Source organism: Coregonus lavaretus (genome assembly GCF_964263955.1).
Source record: "Coregonus lavaretus genome assembly, chromosome: 25".
Lineage (NCBI taxonomy): Eukaryota > Metazoa > Chordata > Actinopteri > Salmoniformes > Salmonidae > Coregonus > Coregonus lavaretus.
Window position 1 is genome coordinate 20,153,971 of NC_140012.1, and position 21,117 is coordinate 20,175,087.

The 21,117-nt window shown below is 41.7% G+C and overlaps 1 protein-coding gene across 1 annotated transcript in view; it reads left to right on the top strand.

Moving 5' to 3' along the window:
• Positions 1 to 21,117, top strand: part of cacna1g (calcium channel, voltage-dependent, T type, alpha 1G subunit) — a gene marked incomplete at both ends in the record, with an annotated part of 252,992 nt that overhangs the window by 123,402 nt on the left and 108,473 nt on the right. The window contains 3 exon segments of the mRNA XM_084141330.1: positions 13,824 to 13,983; positions 16,431 to 16,725; positions 20,997 to 21,089. Coding sequence (XP_083997456.1) covers positions 13,824 to 13,983; positions 16,431 to 16,725; positions 20,997 to 21,089 — 548 coding nt within the window.

Sequence of the window (21,117 nt, forward strand, 5' to 3'; positions counted from 1 at the left end):
TAGGACAGACACTTCAAAACCTTGTCTTATGATTTATTTTTGGACTGTCCCTTCTGCCATTTATGAATGTGTTATTCAACGTGTTTCTATGGACTTTAGTAGTAAAGGTCAAAATCAATATTTTATCAAATAATTGTTTTATATACTGTATATTTTTTTGATACTTAAAGGGGTCCTAAAATTCAAAATCAAATAGCTAAATTATCCATAGTATGACCATCTTAACACAATTCCATATGTCAGCTTAGCACCCCCCCCCCCCCCCCCCAACTTCTTAGACTCAAAATAATTAAATAATGCACCTATAGATAAATGCAATTTTTAAACAATGCACTTTTTTTTATGAAACAAGACATTACACATAAATTAAGATACTCTCTCAATGTTCAGGATGTTCCCACCTTCTTTCCAAGTGCTCTTTTGCTTGTTTGTTACTTCGTCTGAATGCTTGTTTCACTATCAAGGCCTGAACTATCCTCCAGAAACCCCTTAGAAATCCGTCCTCTTTCTCCCTCTGTCAGTTTCATGTTTGTTTATCTAGGTCCTAATTTTTCTTTTTCTCCTTGTTGGGTTTATAGTCCCCCAATCCCATTCCTTCCTTGTGTTGCCTGATGATTCAGAAGAGGAGCCTTGCAAGAACCAAGTCGATCAATCTCTTAAAATCTCTCCAAAATATTTCCACAAAACAAAAGTATTTTTCAATTCCTATAGATGTGCAGAACACAGCAATGCACTAAAATAACTAAACTGTTCACATATAATAAAATAATTTAACAAAAAATAGCAATTTAAGGAGGAGCTCTTCTTAAGTACCTTTGCTCATGGAATTGGTTGCTAGGAGAAAATGGCTGTCTGTCTGCTCAGAAGACTGGACTGCTGTACATGAGGCATGCACGTACGCACGCACACACACACGCGCGCATGCACTCACACACGTACATTCCTGTACAGTCTTCTGAGCAGACAGAGACAGAGACAGCACAGACATACACACACACACACATACATACACATTCATACACACACACACACACACACACACACACACACACACACACACACACACACACACACACACACACACACACACACACAAACACACACACACACACACACACACACACACACACACACACACACACACACACACACACACACACACACACACACACACACACACACACACACACACACACACACCCCAGACCCACACCCTGCTCCCAGGTCCTAATGAACACTCTCATGTCCAGTTACGGTAGTGTGATTGATGGTGGAACATGGCAGGCCTGTCAGAGAGATTAGAGATACATTCCCTCACCCTTAGACGAGATCCCACCGCTGACACCAATGAAGGCTCCCACATCGCCTTCTGATTGGCTATTACACTCACGTCCTGTACTCACACCAGGGGGTAGTTAGAGGGCTGTCATTGGCTGCAGTGGTACCTGAGGACGCATGTACACACATACACACACACACACAAACCTAGCAATGTCCCCCATGACATTTAATTCCTGAGTGAGTCCATGTCATTCTCTCTCCGCAGTGCCCCTGCAGGTAATGAGGGGAAGTGTGTTGAGGTCAGTTAGAGGTTGATTAGATACCTGTCCAGTCAGGCTTTAGAGTTCACTTATGGTGTCAGGTAACAGGTGACGTGCTGTTGGTGTGTGTGTGTGTGTGTGTGTGTGTGTGTGCCTGTGTGGGGGTGTGTGATTGAAAGGTCATTTTTTCTGGAACTCTGGTGGTAATTGGGGTATACTGAGTGAATGTCAAAATAAAGCGAGAGAGGATGAAAGGGAGAGAGTGATCGAGAGGGGAGTGAGAGGAGGGAGGGAGGGAGGGAAAGAGAGAACAGCATAAACGATGAAGAACATGACCATAAACTAGCTTCTCCCTATAGAGAAACTAAATCACATACAGTGAGGGAAAAAAGTATTTGATCCCCTGCTGATTTTGTACGTTTGCCCACTGACAAAGAAATGATCAGTCTATAATTTTAATGGTAGGTTTATCTGAACAGTGAGAGACAGAATAACAACAAAAAAATCCAGAAAAACGCATGTCAAAAATGTTATAAATTGATTTGTGTTTTAATGAGGGAAATAAGTATTTGACCCCTCTGCAAAACATGACTTAGTACTTGGTGGCAAAACCCTTGTTGGCAATCACAGATGTCAGATGTTTCTTGTAGTTGGCCACCAGGTTTGCACACATCTCAGGAGGGATTTTGTCCGACTCCTCTTTGCAGATCTTCTCCAAGTCATTAAGGTTTCGAGGCTGACGTTTGGCATCTCAAACCTTCAGCTCTCTCCACAGATTTTCTATGAGATTAAGGTCTGGAGACTGGCTAGACCACTCCAGGACCTTAATGTGCTTCTTCTTGAGCCACTCCTTTGTTGCCTTGGCCGTGTGTTTTGGGTCATTGTCATGCTGGAATACCCATCCACGACCCATTTTCAATGCCCTGGCTGAGGGAAGGAGGTTCTCACCCAAGGTTTGACAGTACATGGCCCCGTCCATCGTTCCTTTGATGCAGTGAAGTTGTCCTGTCCCCTTAGCAGAAAAACACCCCCAAAGCATAATGTTTCCACCGCCGTGTTTGACGGTGGGGATGGTGTTCTTGGGGTCATAGGCAGCATTCCTCCTCCTCCAAACACGGCGAGTTGAGTTGATGCCAAAGAGCTCCATTTTGGTCTCATCTGACCACAACACTTTCACCCAGTTCTCCTCTGAATCATTCAGATGTTCATTGGCAAACTTCAGACATGCCTGTATATGTGCTTTCTTGAGCAGGGGGCCCTTGCGGGCGCTGCAGGATTTCAGTCCTTCACGGCGTAGTGTGTTACCAATTGTTTTCTTGGTGACTATGGTCCCAGCTGCCTTGAGATCATTGACAAGATCCTCCCGTGTAGTTCTGGGCTGATTCCTCACCATTCTCATGATCATTGCAACTCCACAAGGTGAGATCTTGCATGGAGCCCCAGGCCGAGGGAGATTGACAGTTCTTTTGTATTTCTTCCATTTGCGAATAATCGCACCAACTGTTGTCACCTTCTCACCAAGCTGCTTGGCGATGGTCTTGTAGCCCTTTCCAGCCTTGTGTAGGTCTACAATCTTGTCCCTGACATCCTTGGAGAGCTCTTTGGTCTTGGCCATGGTGGAGAGTTTGGAATCTGATTGATTGATTGCTTCTGTGGACAGGTGTCTTTTATACAGGTAACAAGCTGAGATTAGGAGCACTCCCTTTAAGAGTGTGCTCCTAATCTCAGCTCGTTACCTGTATAAAATACACCTGGGAGCCAGAAATCTTTCTGATTGAGAGGGGGTCAAATACTTATTTCCCTCATTAAAATGCAAATCAATTTATAACATTTTTGACATGCGTTTTTCTGGATTTATTTGTTGTTATTCTGTCTCTCACTGTTCAAATAAACCTACCATTGAAATTATAGACTGATCATTTCTTTGTCAGTGGGCAAACGTACAAAATCAGCAGGGGATCAAATCCTTTTTTCCCTCACTGTAAGCACCATCCAAAAGAGAGTACCATGATTGATAGACATGCGCTGCAACATAAGCGATTAAAAGTGATTATCACAGACACATACAGGCCATTGCTCCACTGCTCCCTTCCTCGTCTTTGTAATGAGATCTGCTCTGGAATAGGCCTATCAGCGACAATCATTGTTAAGCTATGCCCTTTCCCCACAGTGTTATCGAATTGGCATTAACAAGATGCTTGCTCGCGCATACACACACACACACACACACACACACACACACACACACACACACACACACACACACACACACACACACACCAGCGCACATGGTAATATGTACACACACACACAGGGCATGTGCACACTTACACTTACACAGCACACACACACACACACATACACCCCTAACCCCCCACACACTCACATTGTTATCGACTTGGCATTAGCAAGAGCATTTCATTGTGTTCTCCATGCCTTGTTAGGCCTCATGTTTGAGCTGCGTTGAGGTTCACACTGTTTTGTACTTCACTAGTGATAAGCCCAAAGCGTTGACCTACCTCTCCTTTCGTCTGCTGGTTGTTCCTTCCTGTTTGTTGTTTACTCAGCATTAGATAAACATAATTACAGTAAACATGTTCTGAGGATGTCCTAGCCGCTAGTATTTCCTGAACCCATATAAGGCGTATTGAGGAGATAGTGGAGGCCAATGGGTTTTAGTTGGTACTTCCTGTGTTCGCCTATATAAGGAGGTATTGGAGATAGTGTAGGTCATTGGAGCTTTAGAAAGGGCGTAGTCACTTCTTGGCTTCCAAATGCTTATATTGTCTGAGTGTGGAGTCTGGAGACAGCTCGGAGGACCCAGAGGACACAAGCTATCCCAGGGGCCTTTGCATCTCTGGAATACAATACAGCATGAACAAGTCATTTTTTGACTTTCAATTGAGCTGGAAAAGTATCACATTTTGAAGTAGGATGATCATTTTGAATGTTTATGGAACTTTATGATAGTGATGTTGGGTCATAACCTTATTAGAACCTTCAGGAAACATTGTATAATAATGTCATATTACAGTATGTTCTGCCAATGTAGCATTTCATGTAACAATCTCATAAAGTATTTAGACTCTACAAAGCAATACACTAGTTTTACCTTAGGGAGATTCAGTTACTGTATGTTAATTAATGCTAGCTCTGCTGTACACCCATCTTAGCCCCTTTATTTCCTCCCTCATCAAAACAACACTAGCCAGCACGTTGGGCTTAGACCCTTTGTCAAGGGCTATTGCCTATGGATTAGGACGCAGGTGTTTTCCAACTCCCTCTTGTGAAACTCCATCAGTATAGAGTTAGGTAGACACACAGTGCTGCCAGTGCCAGGGCTGGCCTCAGCCGAGAGGAAAGGAGAGATTTGATGTGCCTGAAGGCATTTACCTGGGAGCCATGTTGAAATGAAATGGCCGCCCAGTGCAGAACTGGAAAGCACACAAAGACAAAGGAGGAGAGAGACGGTTATTATACAAGACGAAATGTAAATCAGATGGAATATGTTTAGGTTGTGGAGAGAGGGAGAGTGTTTGTGTGTGGTTGTCGGGAGGGGGAGAGGTGTTTGTTTGTGTGTGTGAGAGAAAGGGAAGGGAAAAAGAGATACCTCAAAGGAATTAATCAATTATTTGCAGGATATATGCCCAGCCAGGTCACTTGAGATCCAAGGCGATATTCAACGTTCGCCAGGTCCACAGGACTTTGGGAAATGCCTTCAAAACTGGCCACTAGGGGGCAACGGTGAGCGCTATTACCATCAAGTAGGCTTGCTAGGGTGCAGTGGATGGGGATGGCAGATGGGTGTAAGGTGCGAGCTCCAGCTCCAAGTGTTGCGTGTTCAATCCCAGTGCTAGGCACCTGTTTAAGTTGTTTCTGTTGTAACCCTATCCCAAACCTTAACCCTTACCTGAACCATTTGGAAATGAATTTCTAAACTTAACCGTCAAATTGTTTCTGTTGTAAACCTATCCCGGAGCTCTGGTTCCGAGGGTTGCATGTTCAGTCCCAGTGCTAGGCAGTATTTTTGTTTTTTTCCCCTATCCCAAATCTTAACCCTTACCTTAACCGTTCGGAATTAATGCCTAAACTTAACCATTAAGTTATTTCTGTTGTAACCTTATCCTAAACCTTAACCCTTACCTTAACCATTCAGAATGAATGCCTAAACTTAACCGTTGAAATTGTATGTTTATCTCCCCTGGACAAATGTTGAATATTGAAGTCAAACCATGTCAAACAAACCGTGAGATCTTGTTGAAATGCCATCTTGTTCCATTATTCAGAATTTCCAATTACAAATTTGGTTTCATGCATCGATTTAATAACCTGGGGATCCCCTATGATCCATGTTGGCTCAACACCAAGCTATGTTATTAGCATAACAACACACCAGAGAAACTCATTTGGCCACAGTAGCCATTTTGTTCCGAAGGTTAGGGCACAGTTTCCTATAAAGCCCTTCATTTTCAAGTAAAGGGAAGTGAGGTGACACTATTGGGACTAAGCCCATGTCTTGTATTGGAGTGAGCCTCTATGTTTAATGCAACTAGAAGACAGTAATCCTAAACTCTGTGACAGGCAGAGCTAAGCATAATTCTCCCATAGCTCAGCATACTGCAGGATAAGGTCCCTGCGCTGATATGGAGTTGACTCGTTAATGTATGTGTGTGTGTGTGTGTTACATTGCATTGCTTTGCATTGCTGTTTTACTCATTAATGACCAGAGAGAGAAAGAGAAATTGAGCTAAAGACGGAGAGAGAGAACGAGAAAGTGCTGTAATGTGCAGAAAGTGTCCCTCATCAGGGAGTGTTGAACACCAACAAGCTGAATCCTGCTGAATGCTGTTTCCTGGAGAGTTCATGGTGATTATCTGAAGAGGATAATGTACGCACGCACTAACAAAATACACAACATACATACTGGATTTTATATACCTTAGTATAGGTACAGACTAGAATAATGTATACATAATGCACCCAATAAGTGTATACAATTATTAGCGCAGTCAACGATTAAAACATTTAATCGAGTTAATCGCAGGATTTGCTGTGATTAATTGTGATTAATCGCAAATTCAGAATTAGCTAAAATTGAGCTGTAATTTAAGATTTTTTATACAAAAAGTATTACAAGAATATTTATGTCTTGATTTTGTCCAAAGTAACGGTAAGAAAATCAGGTAAATTGATAAAGCACACTTTATTTAACCCTTGGCCTACAGATATCTGTTTTGCATGGGCTGCGTCTCAATCCACCACATCCGCCGATATCACCCTTCCGTATCTGCGGTGAAAGGGGGCAGTGCTAGAGCGGTGTTTGTCAGACAATGAGACATCCTGAAAATATGACCTGTGGAAAGCTGACTCTCACAAACACGATGGTGTTCTCCGGTTTGCTCTAGGAAGCCCACAAGCCTCACAAGACTCGTCTGAAGGTCCCTGGTACCTGTTTAAAAAATGAATGGAAGTACTGTATTTACTGTATGGAGATAGTGTAGTGCCTAAAATATGGGGATAAAGGCATTTTCTTTTTTTAAAGTTTACTGATCTTTCTTATATCTTAAAATTCCAAATCAAATAGCTAAACAATTGGTGTTCTCCAGTTGTTTAAAAAAAAATATATATACAGTGGGGAAAAAAAGTATTTAGTCAGCCACCAATTGTGCAAGTTCTCCCACTTAAAAAGATGAGAGAGGCCTGTAATTTTCATCATAGGTACACGTCAACTATGACAGACAAAATGAGAAAAAAAAATCCAGAAAATCACATTGTAGGATTTTTTATGAATTTATTTGCAAATTATGGTGGAAAATAGGTATTTGGTCAATAACAAACGTTTCTCAATACTTTGTTATATACCCTTTGTTGGCAATGACACAGGTCAAACGTTTTCTGTAAGTCTTCACAAGGTTTTCACACACTGTTGCTGCTATTTTGGCCCATTCCTCCATGCAGATCTCCTCTAGAGCAGTGATGTTTTGGGGCTGTCGCTGGGCAACACAGACTTTCAACTCCCTCCAAAGATTTTCTATGGGGTTGAGATCAGGAGACTGGCTAGGCCACTCCAGGACCTTGAAATGCTTCTTACGAAGCCACTCCTTCGTTGCCCGGGCGGTGTGTTTGGGATCATTGTCTTGCTGAAAGACCCAGCCACGTTTCATCTTCAATGCCCTTGCTGATGGAAGGAGGTTTTCACTCAAAATCTCACGATACATGGCCCCATTCATTCTTTCCTTTACACGGATCAGTCGTCCTGGTCCCTTTGCAGAAAAACAGCCCCAAAGCATGATGTTTCCACCCCCATGCTTCACAGTAGGTATGGTGTTCTTTGGATGCAACTCAGCATTCTTTGTCTTCCAAACACGACGAGTTGAGTTTTTACCAAAAAGTTATATTTTGGTTTCATCTGACATTCTCCCAATCCTCTTCTGGATCATCCAAATGCACTCTAGCAAACTTCAGACGGGCCTGGACATGTACTGGCTTAAGCAGGGGGACACGTCTTGCACTGCAGGATTTGAGTCCCTGGCGGCGTAGTGTGTTACTGATGGTAGGCTTTGTTACTTTGGTCCCAGCTCTCTGCAGGTCATTCACTAGGTCCCCCTGTGTGGTTCTGGGATTTTTGCCCACCATTCTTGTGATCATTTTGACCCCACGGGGTGAGATCTTGCGTGGAGCCCCAGATCGAGGGAGGTTATCAGTGGTCTTGTATGTCTTCCATTTCCTAATAATTGCTCCCACAGTTGATTTCTTCAAACCAAGCTGCTTACCTATTGCAGATTCAGTCTTCCCAGCCTGATGCAGGTCTACAATTTTGTTTCTGGTGTCCTTTGACAGCTCTTTGGTCTTGGCCATAGTGGAGTTTGGAGTGTGACTGTTTGAGGTTGTGGACAGGTGTCTTTTATACTGATAACAAGTTCAAACAGGTGCCATTAATACAGGTAACGAGTGGAGGACAGAGGAGCCTCTTAAAGAAGAAGTTACAGGTCTGTGAGAGCCAGAAATCTTGCTTGTTTGTAGATGACCAAATACTTATTTTCCACCATAATTTGCAAATAAATTCATTAAAAATCCTTCAATGTGATTTTCTGGATTTTTTTTTCTCATTTTGTTTGTCATAGCTGACGTGTACCTATGATGAAAATTACAGGCCTCTCTCATCTTTTTAAGTGGGAGAACTTGCACAATTGGTGGCTGACTAAATACTTTTTTCCCCCACTGTATATATATATATATTTCTAACATTTTACAAGGTTGACGTGTTATGCTAGACCCACTCAGGTTTTCACCACAAAACACCAGAAAATGGCCCCCCAAAAAATTTACCAGCTCACCTGCTTTTGCACTATGATTTGACTATTAGATGTTCAATGTTTCTTTTGAAATTAATATTTAAAAAGGAATAGTTCAACCATATTAAAATGAGAGTTCAGTTCACGTAACAGGGTTGACCTTAAAATATGTAATAATCTTCAGAAATAACTTTGTCAAAGCAACAGACTAACCAGGGCTTTACAATGATGTATTTTTGGGGGTTAGTGGTTTAAAAATCTTCCTAGAAGTCACAGAGGGTGCACAGAGGGACATGTCAAATTGCTGAATTTTGGCACTTTAGCAAGTCTTTATTCATATTGAAAATCAGATTTATTGAATTTTCCATGTGGTCTATATTAAAGAGCACTTCATTTCATATAATAGGCTTTTAAAATGCAATATTGGTGCATCATTTCTACTTAACATATCAAAGGCACTCATTTCGTGAATCGACCCAGTACACGTTAAGTTATGCCAGTTGGACGTTGGTTGCAATGCTCTCGTCAAGTTTGTTTGTTTATTTGTCATATTTTAGTCATTTAGCAGACGCTCTTATCCAGAGTGACTTACAGTTAGAGAGTGCATACATTTTTTTTCATACTGGTCCCCCGTGGGAAATGAACCCACAACCCTGGCGTTGCAAACGCCATGCTCTATCAACTGAGCTACATGGGACTATGCACATGAAAGACATGGAGTCACTACATGTATCATGTTTTTATTAATTTTTGTAGTCATTTAAATGCATTTAAATGTATGTTTGTTTTTTTGGTATGCGTCAAGTACAATAAAAATGCTTTTTGACAAAATATATTCTAGCAGCGGCAGCCTATTAGAAGACTTGGGGGCTTTGTCTTAGTGCTTTTTGGCGTCCCATGAGACGGATTATCATGCCAGTGTTATGTTGTGTTCTGTGATTAAAGGTTAAGCTTGTACACAGCCAGTTATGCAGTCTTAATGAGACTGACATAAGTCCATGTGATACCAAAGAGTTTACTAAAGTTTAATTTTTAAGACACTATTTCGTAACAATATGATTTGGCAATTTTTTTATACAAAATACATTTTAATACAAAATTAAAATGCATGTTGTAATATATTTTAGAAAACATTTCCAAATACATTTTTAAATATATTTACCAAAATCCATTCTTTAATGTACAGTATTTCAGAAAGTATTTTGAAATAAATTACATTTTGCGATGTATTTAACATATATTGTGATATACATTTTATATACATTTATATATACATTTTAAATACATTCCATAATATATACTGAACCAAAATATAATCGCAACATGTAAAGTGTTGGTCCCATGTTTCATGAGCTGAAATTAAAGATCCCAGAAATGTTTCATATGCACAAAAAGCTTATTTCTCTCAAATTTTGTACACAAATTTGTTTATATCCCCGTTAGTGAGCATTTCTCCTTTGCCAAGATAATCCATCCACCTGACAGGTGTGGCACATCAAGAAGCTGATTAAACAGCATGATCATTACACAGGTGCACCTTGTGCTGGGGACAGTAAAAGGCCACTAAAATGTGCAGTTTTGTCACACAACACAATGCTACAGATGTCTCAAGTTTTGAGGGAGCATGCAATTGGCTTGCTGGCGCAGGAATGTCCACCAGAGCTGTTGCCAGATGATTGAATGTTAATTTCTCTACCATAAACTGCCTCCAACATAGTTTTTAGAGAATTTGGCACTACATCCAACCGGCCTCACAACCGCAGACCACGTTGTAACAACGTCAGCCCAGGACCTCCACATCCAGCTACTTCACCTGTGGGATCGTCTGAGACCAGCCACCCGGACAGCTGATAAAACTGTGGGTTTGCACAACCAAATAATTTCTGCACAAATGTCAGAAACCATCCTCACCAGGGTCTTGACCTGACTGCAGTTCGGCGTCGTAACCGACTTCAGTGGGCAAATGCTCACCTTCGATGGCCACTGGAACGCTGGAGAAGTGTGTGCTTCGCGGATGAATCCCTGTTTCAACTGTACCGGGCAGATGGCAGACAGTGTGTATGGCGTCATGTGAGCGAGAGTTTTGCTGATGTCAACATTGTGAACAGAGTTCCCCATGGTGGTGGTGGGTTTATGGTATGGGCAGGCATAAGCTACAGACAACGAACACAATTGCGTTTTATCAATGGCAATTTGAATGCACAGAGATAATGTGACGAGATCCTGAGGCCCATTGTCGTGCCATTCATCCGGTGCCGCCACCTCATGTTTCAGCCTGATAACGCACGGCCACATGTCGCAAGAATCTGTACACAATTCCTGGAACCTGAAAATGTCCCAGTTCTTCCATGGCCTGCATTCTCACCAAACATGGCACCCATTGAGCATGTTTGGGATACTCTGGAACGACGTGTACAACAGCGTGTTCCAGTTCCCGCCAAAATCCTGGTCACACCAGATACTGACAGGTTTTCTGATGCACCCCCCTACCTTTTTTAAAGGGTATCTGTGACCAACAGATGCATATCTGTATTTTCAGTCATGTGAAATCCATAGATTACGGCCTAATTAATTGATTTCAATTGACTGATTTCCTTATATGAACCTTTGAAATTGTTGCATGCTGCGTTTATATTTTGGTTCAGTGTATGTTGTAATTGATATAAAATGTATAAAATATATATATTTTTAAAACATTATTTTACGAATGTGAGTCATTTCTGAAGATTATTATTTATTTCATGTGATTAGTGATTCATTTACATCTGTCCCTCATTTTAAGGTCAACCCTCGTTTTAATGTGGTGAAACTATTCCTTTTTAAGTATATTTTTCAAAAGAAACATTGAACATCTGATAGTCAAATCATAGTGTAAAAGTAGGTGAGCTGGTTCTACTCTTTTTGGCAATTTTCTGGTGTTTTGTGGTTGAAAACTGAGTGGGTCGAGCATAACACGTCAACCCTGTTACCCATAGATAGACAGGCTAGAAATCTTTGAACAATTACATGTTTTGGGTGAATCTTGCATTCAATTGCCACTCCCTGTTGCACACAACAAGCTTCCATTCATCCTGTCACAAGGGGATTTATGGTTTATTTAAGATGAAATCGTCAACCCTTTTACCGCCAACGCTGTTACGGTCAACGCTATAGTTTATTTTATTTTATTTAACCTCTTGAACATGTGTTCTTTATGACAGAATGTTAAAATGAGGTGAAATCAAAATGTTTTTTGGACCAAGTTACACTTCTCAAAATGCACCGAATTGTTGGAATGACCAACCTACTGTGTTAGGCTTGGATTTATGTCTTTGTTCCATGCCAGGCAGCGTAGCTGTAAAAGCTGATGACTGTGAGATTGGAAAGAGAGACACAATACAGCTGGATGTGAACCCAAAATGTCGACACGCCTGTTAATTACCCAGACCTGCTTCTCATTGTGGCTCACTTCTATTCTCTCTCCTCTGATAATACCATCCCTCGCTTCTTATCTCTCTTATCTCTTCCTCTCCCTATTTTGCTCCCTACCCTCTTTCCTTTCAAATGTGCACATTTCTCTTGCTCTCTCTCCTCCTTCTCTTTTGCTCTGTGTCACTTTGTCGCCACCTCCTCTCTCTGTCTCTGTCTCTCTATCGCTATCTCTCCCACTCTCCATCCTCTCTCTGTCTCTCTATCGCTATCTCTCCCACTCTCCATCCTCTCTCTGTCTCTGTCTCTCTATCGCTATCTCTCCCACTCTCCATCCTCTCTCTGTCTCTGTCTCTCTATCGCTATCTCTCCCACTCTCCATCCTCTCTCTTTCTCCTTCTCCCACTTTCTCTCTCTTTCTCGCTCTTCTTCCTCCCTCGCTCTGTTTCTTTCTTTCCAAAATCGACTAATTCCTCGCTGGTTCTTGCGTGGTGGTGGTAGTCATTGAGCAGACGGGGATTAACCCGGCTCCTCCAATTACCCGGAGAAATCCTGATTGGAAAGTGATTCTCATTACTGACGTCTGAGTCACCTGTTTCTGCTGCGAGCTTAGCTAGAGAGGATATCCAAGGGAGAGCGAGGGAGGGAGGGAGAAGGGAGAGAGAGAGAGAGAGAGAGAGAGAGAGAGAGAGAGAGAGAGAGAGAGAGAGAGAGAGAGAGAGAGAGAGAGAGAGAGAGAGAGAGAGAGAGAGAGAGAGAGAGAGAGAGAGAGAGAGAGAGAGAGAGAGAGAGAGAGAGAGAGAGATTGTTACAACACTGTATATAGACAAATGTCTTTATTCTTTTGGAACTTTTGTGAGTGTAATGTTTACTGTTCATTTTTTTATTGTTTATTTCACTTGCTTTGGCAATGTAAACATATGTTTCCCATGCCAATAAAGCCCTTTGAATTGAATTGAATTGAGAGAGAGAGAGAGAGAGAGAGAGAGAGAGAGAGAGAGAGAGATAGAGAGAGAGAGAGAGAGAGAGATAACACAGAAAGGTGGGAGCAAGCAAATCAAAGCGGAGTGGAATCAGATCCCAGACAAATCAGCCTCATCAAAGAAACAGAGATATTGGCTATGGCTAATAACCCTGATTTAACCACTGTCTGGTTAGTAGGGACAGAGGATGAAGTCACACACAGTCACAGAGATAGGCCCCGGGGAGTGTGTGGGCAGGAGCAGGAGGAGAAGGCTGAAGAGATTGTAGTAAAACTGAGGCGCTTTACTGCAGTTACTGGAGCTACTGCAGTTACTAACGTTTCCTCCTCAGGCGTGCACAGTGCACTCTGACACAAAGAGACAGGAATGGTATACTGCATTGTCACTATTACAACCTACCATCTGGCCTCGTGGTATACTGTAGTTGAACCATTCCATTTCCCTTGTGTATAAAGATATGTATGTGTATTGGTGTGTGTGGGAATGTGTATGATACCGGACACGTGTTGATATCTGTATACGTATGTGTCTGACAAGGTATTAAAAACAGCGTGTGTGTGTGTGTGTGTGTGTGTGTGTGTGTGTGTGTGTGTTAGGTATGCGTATCCTGGTGACCCTCCTCCTGGACACCCTGCCCATGCTGGGGAACGTCCTGCTACTCTGTTTCTTCGTCTTCTTCATCTTCGGCATCGTGGGTGTGCAGCTGTGGGCGGGGCTACTGAGGAACCGCTGCTTCCTGCCTGAGAACTTCTCACTGTGAGTAGCACTGCGTATGTGCGTGCGTGTGTGTGTGTATGTGTGTGTGGGGGGGGGGGGGGGGGGGAAGGGGTAGGGCTGAGGAGGGTGCGGGTGAGGAGATTTTGGGTGAGGAGAGGAGTGGTGAGGACAGTGGGGGCAGAGGGGTTAGGGTTAAGAAGAGGGTAGAATGAATGGGTTTGGTTAGATGCTAATGAGGTCTGAGGCAAACGAGGTGAGTTTATTTTCTACAGTAAATAAGCCTCTGTTACTTAAGCTGTGTGCTGGCTGTTGATGAGGAACGCTTGATTTTCAAGAACGTTTTGAGGAAACTGATTACCTCACAAAAATTCAGTTAAGAAACTTATAATAGCTGAAGTGAACAGTACTACCTTCACATGAGTAAAACAAATGCAGTTTTTTGGAGTAAGGTATACTTAAATTTAACACCCCCACTAAGCCACGCCTCCAATAATTTAGCAGTGTGCCTTGGCTCTTCGATTGAATTGTAGAGTTACCACCCATGACTGTATTTGTTAGTGACAGAGACATGGTTGTTGAATTCGTTCATTTTCTGTCCTGTGGCCTTCAAGTGAATTCCTAGGTGAGTATTATCATTATAATTAAACCATTACATATATCATATGGTGTTATACATAGACCTGAAACTCATAGTTTACAGGCCACATCAGGCCTGCAAGTAGGGCTGCAAAATTCCACAAACTTTCCCAACATTTTCAGTAATCTTCCAACCAGGATTTCTGAAAACCTGGGAAATTTACCAGAATTTTGCAACCCTAACTGTAAATCACATTATGCTAGCTTGCAAAGTGATGTCTAATTCCTATTGGAATCTAGCCAGCGTTAGGCTAGCCAACAGTTTAAATTTGTATTCAGCCACAACCTGCATTCATAATGACTGCCAGGGTTAAGCACAATGGGAGGAGACAACCTAAGCCATTTAAACTGGAACAACCATTTCAGTAATGGGTGAAAAAATTCTATGATTGAATTTGTTTAGATTTTATTTTTTTATCTTTGTGTAGCATAATATTTTAATAAATTAATCACTCAATGTACATGCAAAAACACAGATATTGAAAACAATTCCAAAAAATCGTGCTGGGGAAAAAGTTAATTTGTTATCATATCTTTAAAGAATTTAGTGTGTGTGACTTCTCATTTAGTGTCACGTAAGTACCACAAAAACATTTTAAGTAATAATGACTTTTCATTGACTTTGAGTACAACTTACTAGAAGTATTTGAGAGAAAAATGCCTTGGGGTTTACAGTGTAGGGAAAATTTGACCTTGAAATATAGTACTGTCAAACATACTGGCCACCATCGCCTGAGCAGCATCATCACTCCTGTATTATAAAATGAGTAGCCATGATTATATAGAGGTGATAAATGGGAATGAGAGGATAACTAATGAGATTAGAGAGAGACCATTACTGCCCGTACACTTAGACAGCAGCGGGCTCTATAAGTAATACATAATTATTAATACGTAATACGTAATTATTAATACGTAATACGTAATACGTAATATGACATTTCCACTATGGTAGTTATGATTTATGAAATTTTCTCATAAGGAACTGAATGTCCTTCTACATTATGGGTTCGCGAAGACGTTTCATTCTATTCTATTTGGACCAAACATTTCAGGTTTTCTTGGAATTTCATGAAATGTTACATTCCATAATTTTGTATTTCATAATAGTAGATAAAGCCATAAAAACAGACTGCAACAGCGAGGAACTTTAATGGAAAGACATCTTTAATCTTTAATTACCACAGTTTTGCCGATGCATTAGCCACATAACTGCACATTATTAAACTCCATGGTGGATACAAGGATTAAATCCCCTCCAACACAGATTGACTCGCCAGCAGAAGCTGTTGCATAACTCCATCCTAAAGTGTGAAATAGCTTAAATAGCTTAAATAAATATATATGTGTTAGCATATAAATATATAACTGGGAGTGCCATAGCAGTACTAGAGGGAGGATTTGGCCCAGTAAGTAATTGAAGCTACTTGTGTGGCTAATGCATCAAAACACACACACACTCACATACACACACACACACTGATCCAGCGTGTCACATCGCCTCCAGGCAGAATCTGTGTTGACAGACGCACCAATTATCTATCCTCTAACGGAGATGTGCACCATTAGAGCTAAGCCGTGGTTAACACACACACCCAGACGAGGGACATACGGTACACATGCACAGACTGCGTAGGGAACAGTGATGAAAACCCTAGATGGTAGAACTCCAACAACTGCTACACTAACCTTGGTATAATCCCCTCTCTCCTCTCTTCCCTCTAGTCCTCTATCTGGGGCGCTGGGGAACTACAACCATACCGAGAACCATGACCAGAACCCCCGTCATATTCTCCATGCCTAATGCTACTAGAACACTAACTGTAATGCTCTCTCTCCTCTCTCTTCAGTCCTCTGTCCGTCGAACTAGGCAACTACTACCACACGGAGAACGATGATGAGAACCCCTTCATATGCTCCATGCCCAGGGAGAATGGCATGCGTCTGTGTTCCTCTGTGCCCATCCTGTATGACGAGGGAGGTCTCCAGTGCCAGATGGACATGAACTCCTACAACAGCACAGACAACACCACCTGTGTCAACTGGAACCAGTACTATAGTAACTGCTCTGCTGGACACGTCAACCCCTTCAAAGGGGCCATCAACTTTGATAACATCTGCTACGCCTGGATCGCCATCTTTCAGGTGAGGAAATGGCATGGGCGTGTATGTATACATCAGTGGAGGCTGCTGAGCGGAGAACAGCTCATAATAATGGAAACCATGTGTTTGATATATTTGATACCATTCCATTTATTCTGTTCCAGCCATTACCACAAGACCTTCCTCCACAATTAAGGTGCCACCAACCTCTTGTGGAATACATATGGATTGCATGTACACATATATTTAATCATATGCACAGAAACACAGATACATGTATGTACATGCAGCCACATGCACACGTACACTCCACAAAGCACAGTCAATACTGTTGACCCATAAAAACCAAGGCATTTAAAGGTCCAGGATGGCAGTATTTCAGAAGGGTCTCAGGAAGATGGCATCGCTGTCACATCTATTTGATGCTAACTTAGTGATCAGCTGCATACTCAGAGCCTGCGAGTTTAAAGTGTTGTGGTACTTTAATTGTTGGCACCAGGGTTAGAGACAGCTGATCTTTTGGAAATTGGTTTTACGCTACACTGCACAGTATCTTGTTCAAAAGTACCCTTTAAAGCAGCATCGTAAAAGTGTTTTTATCTCTTTCTTTGTTTTGAAGTATGCCAAACAGTTGACTGACCACTTAACTGATGCCTCCTTAAGACTTTGATATAGCTGTTGAGCTGTATCCTTCCCAGGGTTAGGTTGTATTAGGGTGTATGAGACACAGTGACAGAGAGCATCATTGGTTGTATAAAGATTAGTAGATTAAGAGGGTGATGAAAAGCGGAGTGAAGCGCTTAATTTCATCTCTTTCATTCCACTCTCTTATCTGTCTATTCATTGCAGGGACATTGTTCGAGTTTTAATTTGTCCCTGTGTTACAGTTATGTCTTTACAGACTTTACATACTCCTTAATCAGAAGATTGAGGATTTCCCATTTTAACACTAGAACCGCTGGGCCTCGACGGACTGCCCTTCAAGCTAATGAGCATTCATTCTGACTGCAACATTTTAACAGTGTAATTAATACATTTCATATATGCTATCGCAAAAATAATCATTTGGTTGTGTTTATGAAGGCCTTGGGTAACATTAGAATAACATTTGAATAATTATATTTCAAATAACACAATAGCATTTTCATTAGTTTATGTTACTGTAGGCTACAGTGACTTCGGAAAGTATTCAGACCCCTTGACTTATTCCACATTTTGTTACGTTACAGCCTTATTCTAAAATTGATTAAATAAAACATTTTCCTCAGCAATCTACACACAATACCCCATAATGACAAAGCAAAAACAGGTTTTTAGATAAGGATTCAGACCCTTTGCTATGACACTCGAAATTGAGCTCAGGTGCATCCTGTTTCCATTGATCATCCTTGAGATCTTTCTACAACTTGATTAGAGTCCACCTGTGGTAAATTCAATTGATTGGACATGATTTGGAAGGGCACACACCTGTCTGTATAAGGTCCCACAGTTGACAGTGCATGCAGAGCAAAAACCGAGCCATGAGGTCGAAGGAATTGTCCGTAGAGCTCCGAGACAGGATTGTGTTGAGGCACAGATCTGGGGAACGGTACCAAAAGATTTCTACAGCATTGAATGTCCCCAAGAACACAATGGCCTCCATAATTCTTAAATGGAAGAAGTTTGGAACCACCAAGACTCTTCCTAGAGCTGGCCGCCCAAACTGAGCAAAATGGGGAGAAGGGCCTTTGTCAACGAGGTGACCAAGTATCACTCTGACAGAGCTCCAAAGTTCCTCTCTGGAGATGGGAGAACCTTCCAGAAGGACAACCATCTCTTCAGCACTCCACCAATCAGGCCTTTATGGTAGAGTGGCCAGATGGAAGCCACTCCTCAGTAAAAGGTACATGACAGCCCGCTTGGAGTTTGCCAAAAGGCACCTAAACAATTCTCTGGTCTGATGAAACCAAGATTTAACTCTTTGGCCTGAATGCCAAGTGTCACATCTGGAGAAAACCTGGCACCATCCCTACGGTGAAGCATGGTGGTGGCAGCATCATGCTGTGGGAATGTTTTTCAGCGGCAGGGACTGGGAGACTAGTCAGGATCGAGGGAAAGATGAACAGAGCAAAGTATAGATCAATCCTTGAAGAAAACCTACTCCAGCGTGCTCAGGACCTCAGACTGGGGCGAAGGTTCACCTTCCAACAGGACAACAACCCTAAGCACACAGCCAAGACGACGCAAGAGCGGCTTCAGGACAAGTCTCTGAATGTCCTTGAGGGGCCCAGCCAGAGCCCAGACTTGAACCCGATCGAACATCTCTGGAGAGACCTGAAAATAGCTATGCAGTGACGCCCCCCATCCAACCTGACAGAGCTTGAGAGTGTCTGTAGAGAAGAATGGGAGAAACTCCCCAAATACAGGTGTGCTAAGCTTGTAGCGTCATACCCAAGAAGACTTGAGGCTGTAATTGCTGCCAAAGGTGCTTCAACAAAGTACTGAGTAAAGCGTCTGAATACTTTTGTAAATGTCATATTTCAATTTTTATTTGTAATACATTTGCAAACATTTCTAAAAACCTATTTTTGCTTTGTCATTATGGGGTATTGTGTGTAGATTAATGAGGGGGAAAAAACAATTTAATCCATTTTAGAAATAGGCTGTAACGTAACAAAATGTGGAAAAAGTAAAGGGGTCTGATTTCCTTCCGAATGCACTGTATGTAAAAACAACAACAATAACAAATTCAAGTGTTCAATCAATTGTATTCGTAGAGTTACAACTATGAAACAGAAAGCATATGTGTTGGAACATGGTAACAGCTTATTTTTATAACCATAAAAAAAAATATATCCCAACCACTAAGACGCATGGTCAACATGTGCGGTCAAATTATGAAAACACACGTAGCCTAAACATCATTACAAGTGCAAAGTGGCTTTGATAAATAGTGAAAATCAGCACAAAAGCAGTAATGGCATTATAATTAATATAAGTGTCGATATGACAGCAGTCAAAAATAGTCAATTATTGTCAGCTTGTGCTTGTGTGCTTCTTCACGCAATGGCATCAGTTGGATTTCATTTAGCTGTTATCCCTTGTCCTAACAGTTGACATAAATCTTCATAACTTTCACTTGCTTGACACACTTTGACATACCTTTGTTTGGTTGTTGTGCATAATAGTATTTTGTTCTATCTTTATTGTGTCCCTGTCTTCTTGTCATTCGTCAACACCGTTGTGGAGTACAACTGCTGTGCAGGTGCCTTATTTTGCGCAGCGGGAGGGAGCTCCCGACTCACTTTGATCATGGTGCCGGCCAGACTTGTTTTCTTTGCAAGCAACTTGTTTGCCAATGACAGTAAAGTGAAGAAACTGTCCATGGTGACATTTCTCCTCTTGTCAACTTAAGGTTCCACAAGCCTTATCACCACATTCTCTGACACTCGCTCACCTGCTGCCTGATGTGGATGTTTTCCCAGATATTGAAAGCCATTCAGCATGTACAATTACACACACTCTCACTGTGTAGCCTACTCCAAGAAGGACAGAGTAGACAGATAAGACTGCTTTGGTTTGGTGGACTGATATAGGGTACATAACATTTAAAGATTATAATTAGAATGGATCAATACAATAGAATGGCCCGCCCTGTTTTTATTCACAATTGGTGAATTCATAATTATGCATTGTTTGCGTCCCCTCGCTCATCAACTCCCCCATTCTCCCCTTTCCTCCCCCATTATACTTTATTGAATTGATTTAATGTGTTGTTATATGTATGAAATTAGTTTTGGCATAGTTCAGGTTCAGATTCGAGGCAATTATCAGGGTGATTATCAGCTGGGCACTTTTAACTGCCGGAAGAAGGAGTGGAGCAGGTCCTACTGGTGGGAGAAGAAGATGCAACGCAGAAAAACCATTCAGAGAAATGACATGCCCTCCTAAAATTTGGTTATAACTCCAGTTGTGTTTGTAATTTTAAGATTCTAACACTGACAGTGCTTCATATAGACTTATTTAGGAAAAGTCACGGACGAAGGGGGGCAGAGTAATACAAAAATAAAAGATCATTAGCAGTCAAAATGACTGCTTTAGCGGTTCTAGTGTTAACTCACTCTCAGTGGCTGTTTTCTGTTGTATTGAGGTGAAACTCAAACAGAGAGAGAGAAAGATGTAGTCTTCAGTAGTTGGTGTGATGTGAATGGTGCACTGGGGAGTGGTTTGAAGTCAAAATGTTTGACATGCGGTCTTTGTTTGTGTGATATCTCTGTCTCTGTTGCTCTCTCTCTGTCTCTTCTCTTTCTCATTCTCCCTTCTCTCTCTGATAGGTGATCACGCTGGAGGGATGGGTGGACATCATGTACTTTGTGATGGATTCTCACTCCTTCTACAACTTCATCTACTTCATCCTCCTCATTATCGTAAGTGACCAAATGAGAGGGAGAGTGA